The sequence below is a fragment of the Streptopelia decaocto genome, assembly GCF_964273445.1.
Source record: "Streptopelia decaocto genome assembly, chromosome: 6".
In the NCBI taxonomy this organism is placed as follows: Eukaryota; Metazoa; Chordata; class Aves; order Columbiformes; family Columbidae; genus Streptopelia; species Streptopelia decaocto.
This window is the reverse complement of record NC_138660.1, coordinates 29,617,611-29,632,350: the sequence shown is the minus strand read 5'-3', so window position 1 is coordinate 29,632,350 and position 14,740 is coordinate 29,617,611. Positions and strand designations below refer to the sequence as shown.

Below are 14,740 nucleotides of genomic sequence, written 5' to 3'. Positions count from 1 at the left end.
GGTTTTCTTACCCTTTCCTCCTTCATCACTGACTACCAACAGGTACCCAGCACAATATATTACTTTAGAAATCAGAAAGAAATGAGGTTTTCCACTGAGTCTTACTGCCCTTCAAGCCAACAGCTGTAGTTTTTGAAGACTGACATCTCCAGCGTCTAACAGCTGCTCCAGCCCCACCCCACCTTTATTTCACCTTTCTATGTAACCTCTTCATCAGCAGCCTGCTTTCTTTTGGTTTTTCCCTTCTCCTGAGCTCTCCCGCCGGGGGGGCGAAGCGCGGGAACCGGCGGGAGCGAAGCGCGGGAACCGGCGGGAGCGAAGCGCGGGGAACCGGCCCTGCCGCCCCGCGCCGCCAGGGGGCGGTGTTGGCTGTGCGGCGGGGGCCGTGCGGGGCGCGGCGGGTGCGGGACGCGCCCCGGGCCGGCGGCCGTCAGGGCAGCGAGCTGAGGGGAGATGGGGGCGAAATCGCAGCCCCGCGTGATTCGGGGGGTTTTGGCTTCATTTTCAAGCGATGCGGGATCCCAGCGTGAGCCTTTGCTGTTTTTTTTTTTTTTGCGACACACCCCTCACGCCTCGCACCCGCTCTGCTCGCCCACCCTCAGCAACTGGGGCCTGAGCGCGGCGTTCCGCTCACACCGCGGCTGCCGGGGCCGCGCTCCCTCGCTGACCGCAGTCCCTGCCGCTCCTCAGCCGGTGCCTCCGCACAACCGCCGCAGCAGGGGAGGTAACCTGCATCCCCTTTCTTCACACGCGGTTTTTACCCTGACGCGGGCGCAGCCCAAACCTTCCCAAAACACACACGGGGCCGTCTCCACACGCCCCTCACAGACAGAAGAGAGCGTACGGGACAGCCCGATCCGCCCCGCTTTGCCCGGCGCTGCGATGGGTGCTGTTCCACAGCCCTACCTGCCGCCGCGGGCCGCCCAGAGCGCGTATCCAGGCGTCCCGCGGACACGCCCCCCGCCACGCCTATTGGCCGCCGCCGCAGCCCCGGGGGGCAGCCGCAGTGCTGAGTGGCCCGGCGCCCCGTCCGTCAACGCCGCCAGTCAAAACACGCCCGGCTCCTGTCACAACACAGCGGTGCCGCGGCGGCATTTCCTGCGCGCTGCCCGCGGCCGCGCCCGCTGGGCGCACGGCCCCGCCGCCCCGGCACTCGGCGCAGTCGCTCTCCCCGTGGCTGCAGCACCGGGGGGCTGCGGAGCCCCGCGCGGGCACGCTCAGCAGCAGCAGCAGCAGCGGCGGCGGTCGGGGATGGCCCCTCCGGGGAAAGTTGGCGCCCCCGCCGCCGTGCCGTGAGGGGAGCGCCGCGGGACGCCGTCCGTGTGTGTGTGTGTGTGTGTGTGTGCGCGCCCCGGAGAAGTTGCCGCCGCTCGGCGGGGCGATGGCAGAGGCTGCCGGCAGCAGGGAGCCGGCGCCGGCGGGCCGTGCCGCTCCCAGTGCCGAGGAGGAGCCCGAGCCGGCTGCGCTGGACGCCCCGGGCAGAAGGCGGGAGCGCCGCAGCGGCGTCTCGGCCGTCGGTGCCGCCGAGCGCTTGGCCGGCAGCAGCCTGGGAGCACCGGCAGCGCCCGACCCCGACGCCTGCCTGCTGGAGGCGGCCAAGGCCACCCCGCGGAGGAGCAGCATCATCAAGGTGAGGGCGGGCTGCCCCGCCAGGGAGCTTCCCGCGGGTCCCGCCGCCGCCGGGTTGCCCGGGCTGGAGCCGTTCTCCGGGGCGGGGCGGCTGGGGATGCTCCGGGGTGGGAGCCCGCCGGGGAGCGGCAGGTGAAGCAGCTGTGCCGACCGAACGGGGCTACGGCGCTGTCCCCCCGGAGCTCCCAGGGGCTGCCGAGGGCGCGGAGCGGCCGGTCGGTCCCGGGGGAGCGGGGCTGTGCGGGGATGTCCGGGTCCCCCCCGCGCTCCCGCTTGCCTCGGGGATTTCGCAGCTCCCAAGGACTTGCAAAGTTTTTGTGTAGCAGCTCGTGTCTGTGCTGATTTAATATTTGTGAAGCACCTGGAGGCAGAATAGCTTCTGCAGCGATGGGTTTCTTTGCTCTCGAGTAGCAAAATATGCAGTGTCACAAATTAACAGAAGGCGTGTTTGGAGGCTGGATGTAGTACAGATTGCTACGGAGCAAACCGTGTGTTTAACACCCTCTGTGTGACATTAACAGGTCGAGCGTGACCTTAAAAGCCTCCGTCTTTGTTACAATCTGGTAAGGAAAATAGCCTTATGATTATTTTTACATCCCCTTCTCCCCCCAGTGTAATTTTTAAGAATAAACTATGTGTTTTCGAATGAAATGGTATCTCCTTGCAAGTGCGTAGGCTCATCGGTAGTTTCTCGGGAGATGATGAATGAAGTCTCCTGGGAAACTTAATTTAGCATATGGTCACACGTGGTCCCCGTGTAGTGATTTGCAGTTGGAAGGCATCGGGAAAACGAGATTTCGCTTGTGTAAATGTGCGAAGGCAGCGCTCTGGCTCACGGCAAGGAGCAGGGAACACATGCTCGGTGTATCCATTCAAAGGAGGAACGCGTAAACAAGATTATTTGCTTTTTGTTTTGCATTTTAAAGCTTTAACATTCAGAGGAGACCAGTGCAAAAGAGCCTCGAGGATCCTTTGAAATTTCCACCTTGAAATATTAACCCATTAAGGCCAACGAAGCATTGAAGCGTGGTTTTAGTCTTCTAAAGGCATCCACTGGATGTGATGGGAATGCCTCCAATCTGACGTTACATAAATGCTTTACTAAATCGGGGCTAAAGTTCTCTAAGTGTTCTGGTATGGAAATGGTATTTTCCCTTGGAATTGTTTGAAGGTTTCAAAATTGTAAAGACACAATCATGGATTTAAATTAGAGGACATATCATTGTTTTTACAGACTGTACCAGTGCTGAGTGGTAGATACGTTTTAATGCCACAAATGGTAGATAAGTGTTGATGAGTGGGTAGCATTTTTACTACTGGTTGATGTTTAGCAATACTATGGGGAGTGATAATGACCCATCCTGGGGTGGTGTTTATCCGCAGAGAGATTTCTGATAGAGATAAGAAAGTATTGATGTTGTTATCTAAGGAACTGGTAAAGCCTCATCTGAAACCATGGGGTGAACTCAGTTTCCTGTGCTTAGGAATGCGGCGTTCAAACTGGAGTGGGTGCAAAGCAAGATAACTAGGGGGGGCTGATAAGGGCAATGGATTGAATACTATATGAGGGAAAACTTGATTTCTGGTACAGCATCACCTTTAGAACAAAGAACGCCTGCGCACAGATCCAGTCTGGAAACTAGACAGTTAATCACAATAAGTGTCTGGAATGGTGTTATGGTAGAAATGGAATGAAAAACATCTTAAATTTAGTTATTAAGATGGTGAATTAAGTTAGCTAACATGGTTGTGTCTGACAGCAAGTACACAAACTTGAGAATTTGTGCATTATGCGTCTCTCAGGCACATTGTCGGGACCCCAGACAGAATATTATGTTTATTTTCCCACAAGGTTGTCTCAGTGATGTACAAAAGTGTTTTGAATTTCAGTTTTCCTTTGGCATTATACTAGTGAATGGATAACACTTTAAACTTTGGATAGGAATTAAAAAATGTATTTGTCTGCAACCTTCAGGGATTTCTGATGTCCTAGGACATGTTCATCAAGTGTCGAATGCAAATTTTAGATGGAATTAAGATTAAAAAAACCCAACATCTTACGCTTTTTAGGGATCTGAGTTTTGCCAGAGAAGTTTCTTACAGGTATTTTTCTCCGGTGCAGGCCCAGAGTCACTCACACATGCTGCTGAGCCTTTTAACATGTACCTCGTGGCCAAGCCAGTCTACTAATAATAGCTGAAGGCTTCTTTCCATTAGATTTCTTGGAATTTTTCATGTTTAATTTAGACCTTCTGTTTCTGATGGTTGGATTTGCCACAGAACACAATAATTTCAATTCCCAGCCATCTCTGCGCTCAACTAAAAAGTTATTTAAGTGAACTTCTGCTCAAGGAGGACTTGGAGCCTTTACACTGACTTGAGTTAATACTTTCAAAACCCCGAACCTCAACAACCTACATGCAGGGCACATTGCGAATTTGTCTGTTATGCCGACTGCTAACTCTGGAGTCATTTTCTCGTCAGTCCATTCCATATAATGTGACACATGACCGGTGATCTCATTAAACGTGTGGGTAGAGATGGACAATAGTGTTGCATTTGTGGTGCCCTTCCACGTAGGGCCATAATAGTCCAGATTATTTGTGTGTATCTTCCACCTAAAGGTGACCTTTTTCAAACTAGAGGGACAGTATCTTTTCTGTAGGATGCCAGCGAGTCCAGGGATCTGCAACCACAGGTTCTGGCAGTTGTTTGATAGGTTTTCTAGGTAAGACGTGGGAGCTGTTTTGGTCAGGAATAAGCGATGAACTGGGTGATACTGGTTGATTTGTTTCTCAAGTATGCTATGTGCACTGTTTTGCAGAAGGACATAAATAACGATGAAAAATGATGTTGTGTTGGCGCACTGGTGCTGGTGGGCAGAGCGGCAGTGAGGAATGCTTTCTGCTGCTTTCCAAATAGGTTCAGCAGCTGTTAATAAAACCCAGTTTTCCTATCCGTGCAGAGATGCAAACCCTGTTCCTTATGGTAATACGTTATTCATTTTGTAGTTCCCATGAGATCAGCTCCACCTGTAATAAAAATGGTTGAGTTGAGCTAATGGCATTTTGGTTTTGTGCTGTTCCCCACAGTAGGTGTGAAAATGCAGTTTCTGTAGAACCAATATTGCAGCCTCTGTGGTGATGCTCGTAACCCAACCGGTACAGTTTTTGCTTTGCAGGATGCACCTGGTAGGTCTAATTTTTGGTAGTACCTCGCTGATTTTTCTAAGAAATGGGGAATGCTGATTAATATAGCTTTTCATTACACGTGTATTCTAGCTTATATTTTTTTCTTTCACCCAATATGACTTGGAGGTTTTGACATGCAAAACAGTTTAGGAGCTATTGGGACTTGATCAAAAAGTGAAGTTATGCAAAAGACTAAATGACTTTACCAAAGACTAACAAGTTCTGAAGACCGATATCTTTGTACGTATTGATGTAGAAGTGTATTTACAGTCAAAACCTTGTTCTTAAATCTTTATGTATCATAAACATTTTTGGTTTTGAAGTCTACTTATGTACATACTGTCTTCTGGGTAGGGTGTGTTTATGTCAGAAAGTTGCAGTTTTAGTGATTATTGAGCCCCTTTCTGAAGCGTGCTTAAATTACTGAGATTATTATAATGATTAGTTGTGGTTCATTGTTAACACATGTATTTATTAAGTTGAAAGTCTCCAACCATTAAGATTGTGTGCAGGTCCTAATTTAAGTAATTAACTGGAATCAAACAGAGATAAGTATTCTAGTTCCAGAGACACTTGCATGAAGAAAATTAACCGTGGGTTTATTTTGGGCAGCGTTCATCAGGCAGGGCCTATTTAAAGAAGCATCGAAGTATGCAAGGTAACCGACATCACAATATTGTTACTTTGCTACTGTACTGAGAGGATTTAAAAAATATTCTAGCTGTAAATGTATAGCGTGAAGGTTTGATTCTCCTCCTGAGCTGTATAGTGCTCGTGGTTTATAGTTTTATGTACCCGAAGCCTGTCAAGCTGTGTTGAGCCATGATCCTTCAGTGTAATTTGGATCTAGTTCTGTGTATCGTATCATGGGTGGGCATCGCCTGGTTTGAGTTCATCAGACAGTTTTGATGGATTGCTAATCTGGATTGATTGTAAGATGCAAAAAAATGTTTATCTTATGTAGCTCTTTCAGGTACTGTTTGGGGAAGACAACAGAAAAGGAGTTGCTTGAATAAAATGCACAGGATTTCCTCCTTAGATGTTTTCAAAATATAGGCAACTCGTGGTAAATGTAGATGAGTTCTTGCATTAAATACCTTTACAAGCTGTACTTCTGCTTGGAAGAGCCACGCGATTCTATTCTTTGTTGTTCTTTTAAATTATTTTTATAACCATTTTCATAAATACCCGATTAGAAGTTGTATTTTGCTCAGGCAGAGTAACTGCTGATCTCTTCAAGCCAGAGCTATCAGGAGAGAGCACTATGAATCACTGCAAGATCTCTTTTCGTTTTCCAAATGAGATTATGTAGGAGCATATTAAATTAATTTAACAAATGTAACAGTTTAATAGAAGAACTCTATTCCGTTGAAGTATGACACACCTCCAGGCTACCTCATATAAATACTGCAACAAAAAATTCTGTGGGCGCTGTCTAAAAAATAGACATTGGAGCTCATTAAATGTCTGAAAAAGGACATTGCACGGAGGTTTTGTGTTCTGTGGTGATGGAGCCCAGGCCCGAGTGTTGGTGCTGGGGTGAGGACGGATTTGTTCTGGGCGATCCGGGTGGATGGACCCTGAAGGGAGTCTCGGCTTCCAGTGTTATGTAAAATCAGTTGTGTGATTTGCAAATGCAAGTCACAGTATATATAGCCTGCAAATTTCTTTCTGCGAGTGTTATGATTCACGGTGGCACTTGCTCCCTGAAGCGATGCAGATTTTGAGTGGAAACAAGGATTCTGCAGTCTCCGAAATCAGTGGCAATTTTCCCATTGCCATCGACAGAGGAAGGATTGGGTTGAACACAAATACCCGATCACTAACCACTAACCAGTTGTTAATTTAATTATGCTGATCCTACGTTGACCTAGGTGAGGTTTGTTCGTCAAAACTGTATTACTTTAAACCCGAGCAACATTCCTGCTGAAGAATGACTTTTAGGGGATTATTTCCAGATAACAGTTGCCCTTATTAGAAACACACCGAAAAAAAAGTTAAGTTGCTATTAGAGCTGAGAAGAAAGAAGAGATAGCTTAATAAACAGATGCACTTGTGAGCTGCTTGCCTGGCTGTGGGGTCTGTGTGCTGAATGTCACCCATTCTGCTCATATTCAAGGCTTTTTTGCTACGTCTTTCTGGATGAGAGGGAGGCACAGGGCCTGACAGGGCCCAACGGGGCCCACCTTCATGTGTGGTGGTGAAATCCATGTCCCTTGGCCTACCTTTCTGAGGGCGAATGCCCCAACTCGCAGTTCAATCCGAGCTAATTTAGGGTGGATGATGCCATTTACCACTTTGTCAAGTAAAAACCCCGGAGCTGAAGAGCACATTCAGACTCTACAGCAGTGCCTTGCCTCCCAAATAGGAGAGGACTGTACATTTTTCTTAGCTTTCTTAAGAAAACTGGCGTGTAGCTGCTGTCTGGCTTCCACTTAGCCCTCTCTGCAAAGCTGCATATTTCCCTCAGACCGGCTTTTAACTTTGCCAAAGATGCTCAGCTCTCAGCTGGAATAAATGGAGCTATATCCTATTGCAAGCGCCTTTGGCATCGTTTTTAGAAATGTGAGGATGTGAAAGGAACAGTGTGGGCACCACGTTCCGTTCCCTGGGCAAGGAGACTAAAGATTTGCTTTCTAACCTAAAATGATTGCGGCATTTTCTATCTTCTTTTTGGGCAGTTGTGGGGCAGAAGACATGACCGTTTATGTGGTGCAGGTGTGGTATAATCCAGACATTTCTTATTTCATTTGAAACGTCGTGTAATTTGTTTACCTCTCTGCACACTTACTGAGGGATCACAGAATGTCTCTGGCTTGTGCTGTGATGTATTGCAGCCAGAAGCACATATTGCACTGTTCTCCAAATATCATTCAAGGAAAACACTGTTCACATGTCTGGGTATCTGTGGGCTCTATAGAACATAGTTCCAGTTGCTCAGTTTATTATCTCCCCACCCATCTATCTTTGTATGTATCCTATTCTTTGCATGCTAATAGAAACTCCCAGAACACGTTAAATTGACTTTTTAGGCTAAATTTTGCATTATTACATAATTTTAGCAGCAGAAAATGGTAATGTTGTTTCCTTTAGTGAAGCCGAGAGCTAAACTGGGTAACTATTGTGAAATACAACTTTTTTCCAAAAGCAAAAGAAGACTGTTTTAATTCAGCATTGCAGCAGAGATATATGTATAAGAGGAGGGTTTACACTGCCAAATAACTAGCCTATATGGCAAGAACTTCTTTTTTAGTTATCTCCTACTCTACAAATTTCAATGGTTTATTCAAAAGGATTTCTTTAAAAAGAAATTGCGTATAGACAAGTCTTGATTTTTTTAAACAGAAAGCCATTGGGAGTTTTAGCTAAAATTAAAGCCGGTACTAGGTTGTCTATGTCAAGATTTGCATTAGTTTTTAATTAAAATAAACTCAAGCAAATGGTGGTTGTAAATGAATGGCATCTTTCCGGGTAGGACTGATAAATGCCACCTATGGAAACCACTTTCAGTGTCGTGGTCACGTCCAGCCATGCCTGGCTGCCTAATTAATTGACTCGTTAGGATGACGGATTCATGTTTGGTTTTACAGATCAGTGTGAGTGCCTCCTTCCCCGAGGACACCACTGGGCGTTCTGCTGGGAGGTGTGAAAAGCAAGAAGGAAGCATTAACTGCCAAGAAACTGCACCTAGAAACATTCAAAGAGTCGAAGGAGAACATCTAGGAAGTAATTCCCTTCTCTTGCTCGCTTTAAAGCCTGTTGTGCAATATCGTGCTTGCAGGGGAAGGGCTGTATGGACAGGAGAGAGAAAGCAGAGCTTGTACAGAGTTAATTGCACAATATACAAATATTCTGCTGGAGAAGGTGCTGCTGGTGTTAATTACTGCAGTGTGTGCTTGGTGCCAAAACACAGCGGGAGTCAGGATGGTATCGGAGTGTCTGTTATTGCCGAAACACAGGCAGATACAGGAGGTTTTTGGAGTATCTGTTAATATAAACTACAAAGTGATGGACCTACAGAATCCTGCCCTTGGACTGGGGCACGGCAAAGGGGGAAATGTGCCATAAACCCAGGTTGAATTTTTTAATAAAATTTCTTCATTCTTCTATAAGCAAGGATAATTTGTGTGTGAAAGCTTCACCCTGTGTCCATTCTGTGAAGCCGATATCTGGTGCTAAAAGTTGGGAACAGAGGAGACTGGCGTCACAGAACATGGATGTGTGGAGCAGGGGAGTGGGGCAGAAGGCTCAGTGGGACTTAGCAAGGCCTTGATTAAGGGTTTCTAACCTTTGCCAGAGTCTGCCAGCCACTTAAAAATAGCTGCTTTACCTCGTTTTATGCTCAAACCCGCTTGCTCTTTCCTATTTTTTCCATCTTATCTCGTCACTTAAAAATAGAACATTTTGTTTTATTGCAAAGCAAACGGTCATCAGTTAACGGTGAAGATCATTAATTACAATTGTCAAGTTAAAAACCCCATAATCTGCAACCTTTTGTCCACGTAGTAATGTTTTTGCCCAGTATGTTGGAACTAAATCGGTGCTGCTGTGAACCTATAGGAGCGTGTGCTGGTTTGGAAATGGCTGGTCAAGCCACAGCGGGGTTGATCAACCTGTGAATTTCAACTCAGGCACGTGGTTTTTTGATCTGTTATTTTTCAATTTATTATCCATTATAACCCTGCTCCCTGATTTTGGTCTGTGGCCTTGACTACACTGGGAAATTCTTGGGAAACGCAACACAAATTGACTAAAGACGCAAAACCAACACAGAGAAGTCCGGATTAAATCCCACTTGAAGCTGTATTGGTTTTGTTGCCACAATAATATAGTGGTGATTCTTTAGTTCAAGTGTGTTAGGATAATTTCAGATATGAAACCCCCATGCTTTGTCTTTTTGGGAAGGAATACAAGGCGTTGGACACAGATGAAATGCTTTGTGTGCATTTAAGATGGATGATACGACACCCCCTAATTTTAACATTTACAAGCGTATTATTCAGCATGACAACATTTCAGCGCTGCTTTATTTTTCTTATAAGAAATATTAGATTCAATTATTCAATATTAGAAGGTTGGAGGAAGAAATGAGAAGGCACAGAAGAGACATATAAGGATGGAGATTATATAGACGTTACTCTCCCGACTAACACGGAAACCTGAAGAGCCTCGGATGATAATCCAAGTATTTGGTATTCACGTTTTGCTGAACTGTGTCCCACAGCTATTAAGGTTTCTTATTTTTCCAGATTGATGGAATTGCTTTTGCACCAGAATTTTCCATTTGTTCTCCATCATCTTACTGGAAAAGTTTATATATATATATATATATATATATATATATATATATATATATGTTTTTCCAGTCTAGGGAAGCAAAATTACCCATCGTTTCATTCTTTCCTGCTCTGTCCTTTAGGGCTGCACCAAACGTGGGTTTAGTTTTCTTCCCACATTCCCTTTGAAATTTGCTGGTGTTCCATTATTTTGGAAAGAAGCTTCCAAACCGGTTTGTCTTTTATGGGTCTTCGAAATTGTAATTTCCGACCATAAAGAAAAACGCCAGGCTGAAAATATTTTCAGATTTCAATTATCCATATTTTCATGGATGAGGAAAACAACTGAAGGGTACAGGTAGCATATGCTAATCAGTTTTATAGAAAATAACGGCAAGAGCTGCAGTGATTGAACAATGTACTAAATTATTGGAATAATAAGTAAATAATTAGTAAAAAAATTCTCACCCTGCCGTTCTTAGGAAGGGAAATAAACTTTGCCAAGGGGTTTACTTGGAAACAAATGGAAAGGGATTTCAGAATGATCACTTCTGCAGCCAAGCAAAAATATCATTCCTTAGAGGCTACTGTTGGCAAAAGCCAGTGAGTTATTATTCCACTTAAAATCTGTGTAGTTCTTTTATTTTTCAAATATATCTTGTTTTATAAGGTTACAGCCATGGGAACGGAAATGTGCTGTCTATGAAATGGCTATTCCTGCTGTTTTACCAAATACTTTGACATGTGGATTTCTACAGAAAAAGCAGATTACTTTCTCAACACTCTCAAGACATTCAGGGTGATGAAACCTCCTTCTCCCCCAAGAGAGACCACCAAGAGAAATACCCTTAGTGTTGGGCACCAAACAGCCATTATACTGGATATTGTATATTATGTATTGCAGAAAAATTTGTATTCTGCCAGAATTTGTAACCTGTTTTATTCTCCAATGATTCTTTTAGCTATGAGAGGGTCTGATTTACCGTAAAACCTTTATTTTAGTGCGTTGTCACATCTAAATAAGCCCGAATTCTCTGTGTTCATCACCTTTGCAAGTCTATTTTGGGTATCGATGGCCTTCAATAGCAAGTTGTACTCTATATGTACATAGTGGGCAGCACACAGAGATGTTTAAGCCTATATGCACATGTTCTTTTTTTCCACATAAATCAAACCCCAGGTCTGGAGGTTAAAGTTGAGCGTGAGAATTGAAAATTCTGCAGTTGAGCCTGGTTTAATCTCTTCCTGACGCTCATTCTGAGTGTATTTTGCATGCAAAAGCTCTCATGTCTTTTTTTTAAAAGGTGCAGAAATATCAGCTAAAACAACCCCCTCTCTTAAGCACCCACCCCCTTCTATTCCAGGGATGACATGGAACTAGTAAAAATAGTTCTTTTCTTCCTTTGAAGAAGCAAATGGTGCAGGTATGAGCTTAGAGCATCTTAAAAAAGCTTTAACTGCTATTTGACAGAGCCGTAACTGTGGCACTTTTTACAAAGATGAGTTATTCATAACTAATTTCCTATCGCTTTCCTTTTGCCACTAGCACCGAGAAATCCTTAAGTCCTAGCTGCAATTTCTTGATTCCTGCCCAAAGTGGCTGTTGGAACAATTTGGGTAATCAAGGGGGACGTGTTTTCTGGAGGGTTTCATTTGGGGAGCTGTGTTTTCTCACCTCTAATTACCACATTGGCTCACTAAGGAAAAGCAGGTTGGGTATTGCATGATCCTTCTGGCAGGATTTGCTTGCTGGGATCTTAAGTGACCCCCCCCCCCTCTAATTTTCAGAGGGTGTTTATTCAAAAGCATGATTTCTTATCTTTCTCATGCTAATTTATATCGCACTGACTTATAATGACCATCCCAGTCGCCTCAATTTTCTTCTCGCTCCAGAGCTGCTGTGTTTATGTACCGAAATGTCCTTATGCTCCCTGTCCCTCCAGATGCTTCATTTTATGAGAGCCGTTTTCCCATCAACCCAGCCTTGATATAGTAGACCCTGTAAATATTTTTATTGCCTCTTTGTTAAGCAGTGTGTTGGTGCAGAACATTTCATGGCAGTCTCTCAATTCCACGTAAAGGACACTAATGGCGCTTTCCCCTTTTCCCTGGGAGCTACAACACTTGGGGTGTCAAATGCCCTGCATAGCGGTATCGTAAAGCAACGCGCTGCTTTCCTGGCCAGCGCGACCATTAATTTAATGGAGCGCGATGGTTTAGAACAAACACCCTCCCTTGGGTTTGTTTACTGGTAATTCCTTCCCTGTCCGATAGAAACCATTGGGTCAAATTAAGTTTAGATGCCATTAATAGTTCTCTTACACAGATATAATTTAGGTAAGGTGTATTCTAGCTTAATATTCCATATTAATACATTTTAAAAATCCAACTAACTGGAAACACAAAATGCTCTATTTCTCAGTTTATCTTGTAAACATCAATGGAAACTGATTGCTTTTCCTATTCTCTCTGTTTTTAGAGGGGTTGGAGAGGCCAGTTTTCCTGTGCTGGCTGGGACCTTCCTCTAAACACTGTCCCAGTGACTCTTCCAAGGCCTGGAGAGGTCTCAGAGCTGATGGATGAATTATTATTTCCCCTTGCTGTCTTCATTTTGTCAATTTAGTTGTGGAAGTGGGAGGTGGAGATAACTGCAGGCTTGCTTACAAATTAAATCCTCCAGGCTTTTCATGGATTAAATGTTGTTTGTATTAAAATACTCCTGTTTAGCAAAACCTTGCTTTGGGGCTGTTAACCCAAGGAAGGTGTTTAAATGATTAGTTGGGCCTTTTGAGAGTGATTTAACAAAATGTTGATGTATTTTGACCTAAGAGGAATTAGAGATTGAGTCTGAAGGATGGTTTCTTGTGGCACCAGTGAGGGATAACTCCTGCGCTGAAGCATCCTCAGGATCGCTGGCTGCAAGAGATGCTGGGTCCGCTCATTACACTTCTGATTGACTTTTAGTCTCCTCATGGCTCTCTCAACAATAATAATGATGCTAACGATTTTTAAAATGTGGGAAACAAAGTCATATAAGGTAGCAAAGACCTCAGTGCGCTGGCCCTGCTGTAGTAGCAGTGTCTAGCCTTGGAGAGAAAGCTAAGCCTGGGGTATTAAATTGCGTTGCTCTAAAAGTCAGTTTGGACTAGATATATGTTTTTTGGGGAGGTAAATGTGTTATAAAAAGAAGGTGAAACAATTCTCCCAAATGATGCTTCTCTGCTGCAAAACGTCGGTACCACGTCGATCCAGGATTTGTCCCAGTGAAGAAGCAAACGTTGCCACTGACACACAGGGGTGTTAGTCTGCACATACAAAAAGAGCTCATCAATAGTTTTATTTCTACCCAAGCAATTCCTGTAACGTAAACCAAAGCTTAGTATGTTTTGCTGAGGCGTGATGCAGCATGGACTGGAGTACTCTGAGGAATGAGAGGCTTAGCACTTGGATTACTCATTCTAATCACGGCAATGGACTTTAAAGCAGCGCTTTAGTACGTGTGTGTTTGTTCTTTGCCCTCAGCGTCAACGCACAGAATTTGATGTAAATGGCTATGGAAGCAGACTGAGCCAGATCCTGCTTTCCTTTATCTCCGCGAGCTCCCGGATGGGGCAGTTATTAAAATAAGAGTGAGACAGAGCATTGAAACCATTTGGATGCTTAATGTCATATTTAGGTTGCTTCTATCTCAACTGTCAGTTTTACTGGTCAGTTCTAATGTTGGATTAGAAATGTCTTTGGCTCCAGGGTCACGATGGTTCATGTTAAGAGACTCTTCCCTGTGCCCCGGTGAATGATCTTAAAGGTCTTTCCCAACCTAATGATTCTGTGATTCTATTTGGATTTACCTTTGTGAAGCTCGTTTTCTCGGTTGGTCAAAAAAGTGGCTGCACGTGCACAAATATATACAGGAAATGCCGTGTAAAGGATGAAAATATACACGATTTCGTGCAACTTGATAATCTTGATCTTGCGCACGTTTGGCAAGAAGCCTGTTTTTGTAGAGATAAAATGAACATGATGCGCTCCAGTGAAAACTGATTTTGAGTTGGGTGAGTTTAATACTCTCAGGATAAAAACCGTCACAGTTTTTGTGAATTGACAGCACACGTTCGGCAGTGAAGCGGTTCTGTATGTGCGAATATTTCAGAAGATGTGCAATGAGGAAAGAAAGGGTGTGAGGCTGAGCTGCCTTACACAAACATCCAGTTACAACCAAGCAGCCGCGTTTCTTTAGCCCTTCACTGAGATCGACACAAACAAGCGATTTAGCAGAAAAATGGGAGATCTTGTGTGATCTTTGCCATCCCTTGGGTCAGGACTTTGCAAGAGATGTAAGAGAAGTAACTTTTTCTTTACAAATAAAAATAATTAGAGTGATTGCTTCAGTCTTAGCTATTTCCCACTGTCAGTGATCTTAAGGGTGGAATAGGCTTGGTGAGGAAATTCAGGCAATGAAATGGCAAAGCTTTTAGGAATGAGCGGCAGGTTAGAATTAGAATGAAAGCAAAATGTGAGCTGTTGGGCTCATCTCCATACCAATTGCCGTTAAATGTCCAGTTTTCATACAAACAGCACATTCCTGAGCTGGAAAATCACCTGAAGGACTGACCGCAGTATTGATAATAAGTAATAATTCCAGGC

The 14,740-nt window shown here is 44.6% G+C and overlaps 1 protein-coding gene across 5 annotated transcripts in view; it reads left to right on the top strand.

Moving 5' to 3' along the window:
- The first annotated feature begins 1,117 nt into the window (after positions 1-1,117).
- PLCL1 (phospholipase C like 1 (inactive)) overlaps positions 1,118-14,740 on the top strand; it is a 130,917-nt gene continuing 117,294 nt past the window's right edge. For all 5 annotated transcript variants that reach the window (XM_082055416.1, XM_082055415.1, XM_082055414.1 and 2 more), the window contains exon 1: positions 1,118-1,630. In XM_082055416.1, coding sequence (XP_081911542.1) covers positions 1,382-1,630 — 249 coding nt within the window. In that variant the 5' untranslated portion in view covers positions 1,118-1,381. The remainder of the gene's footprint in view (positions 1,631-14,740) is intronic.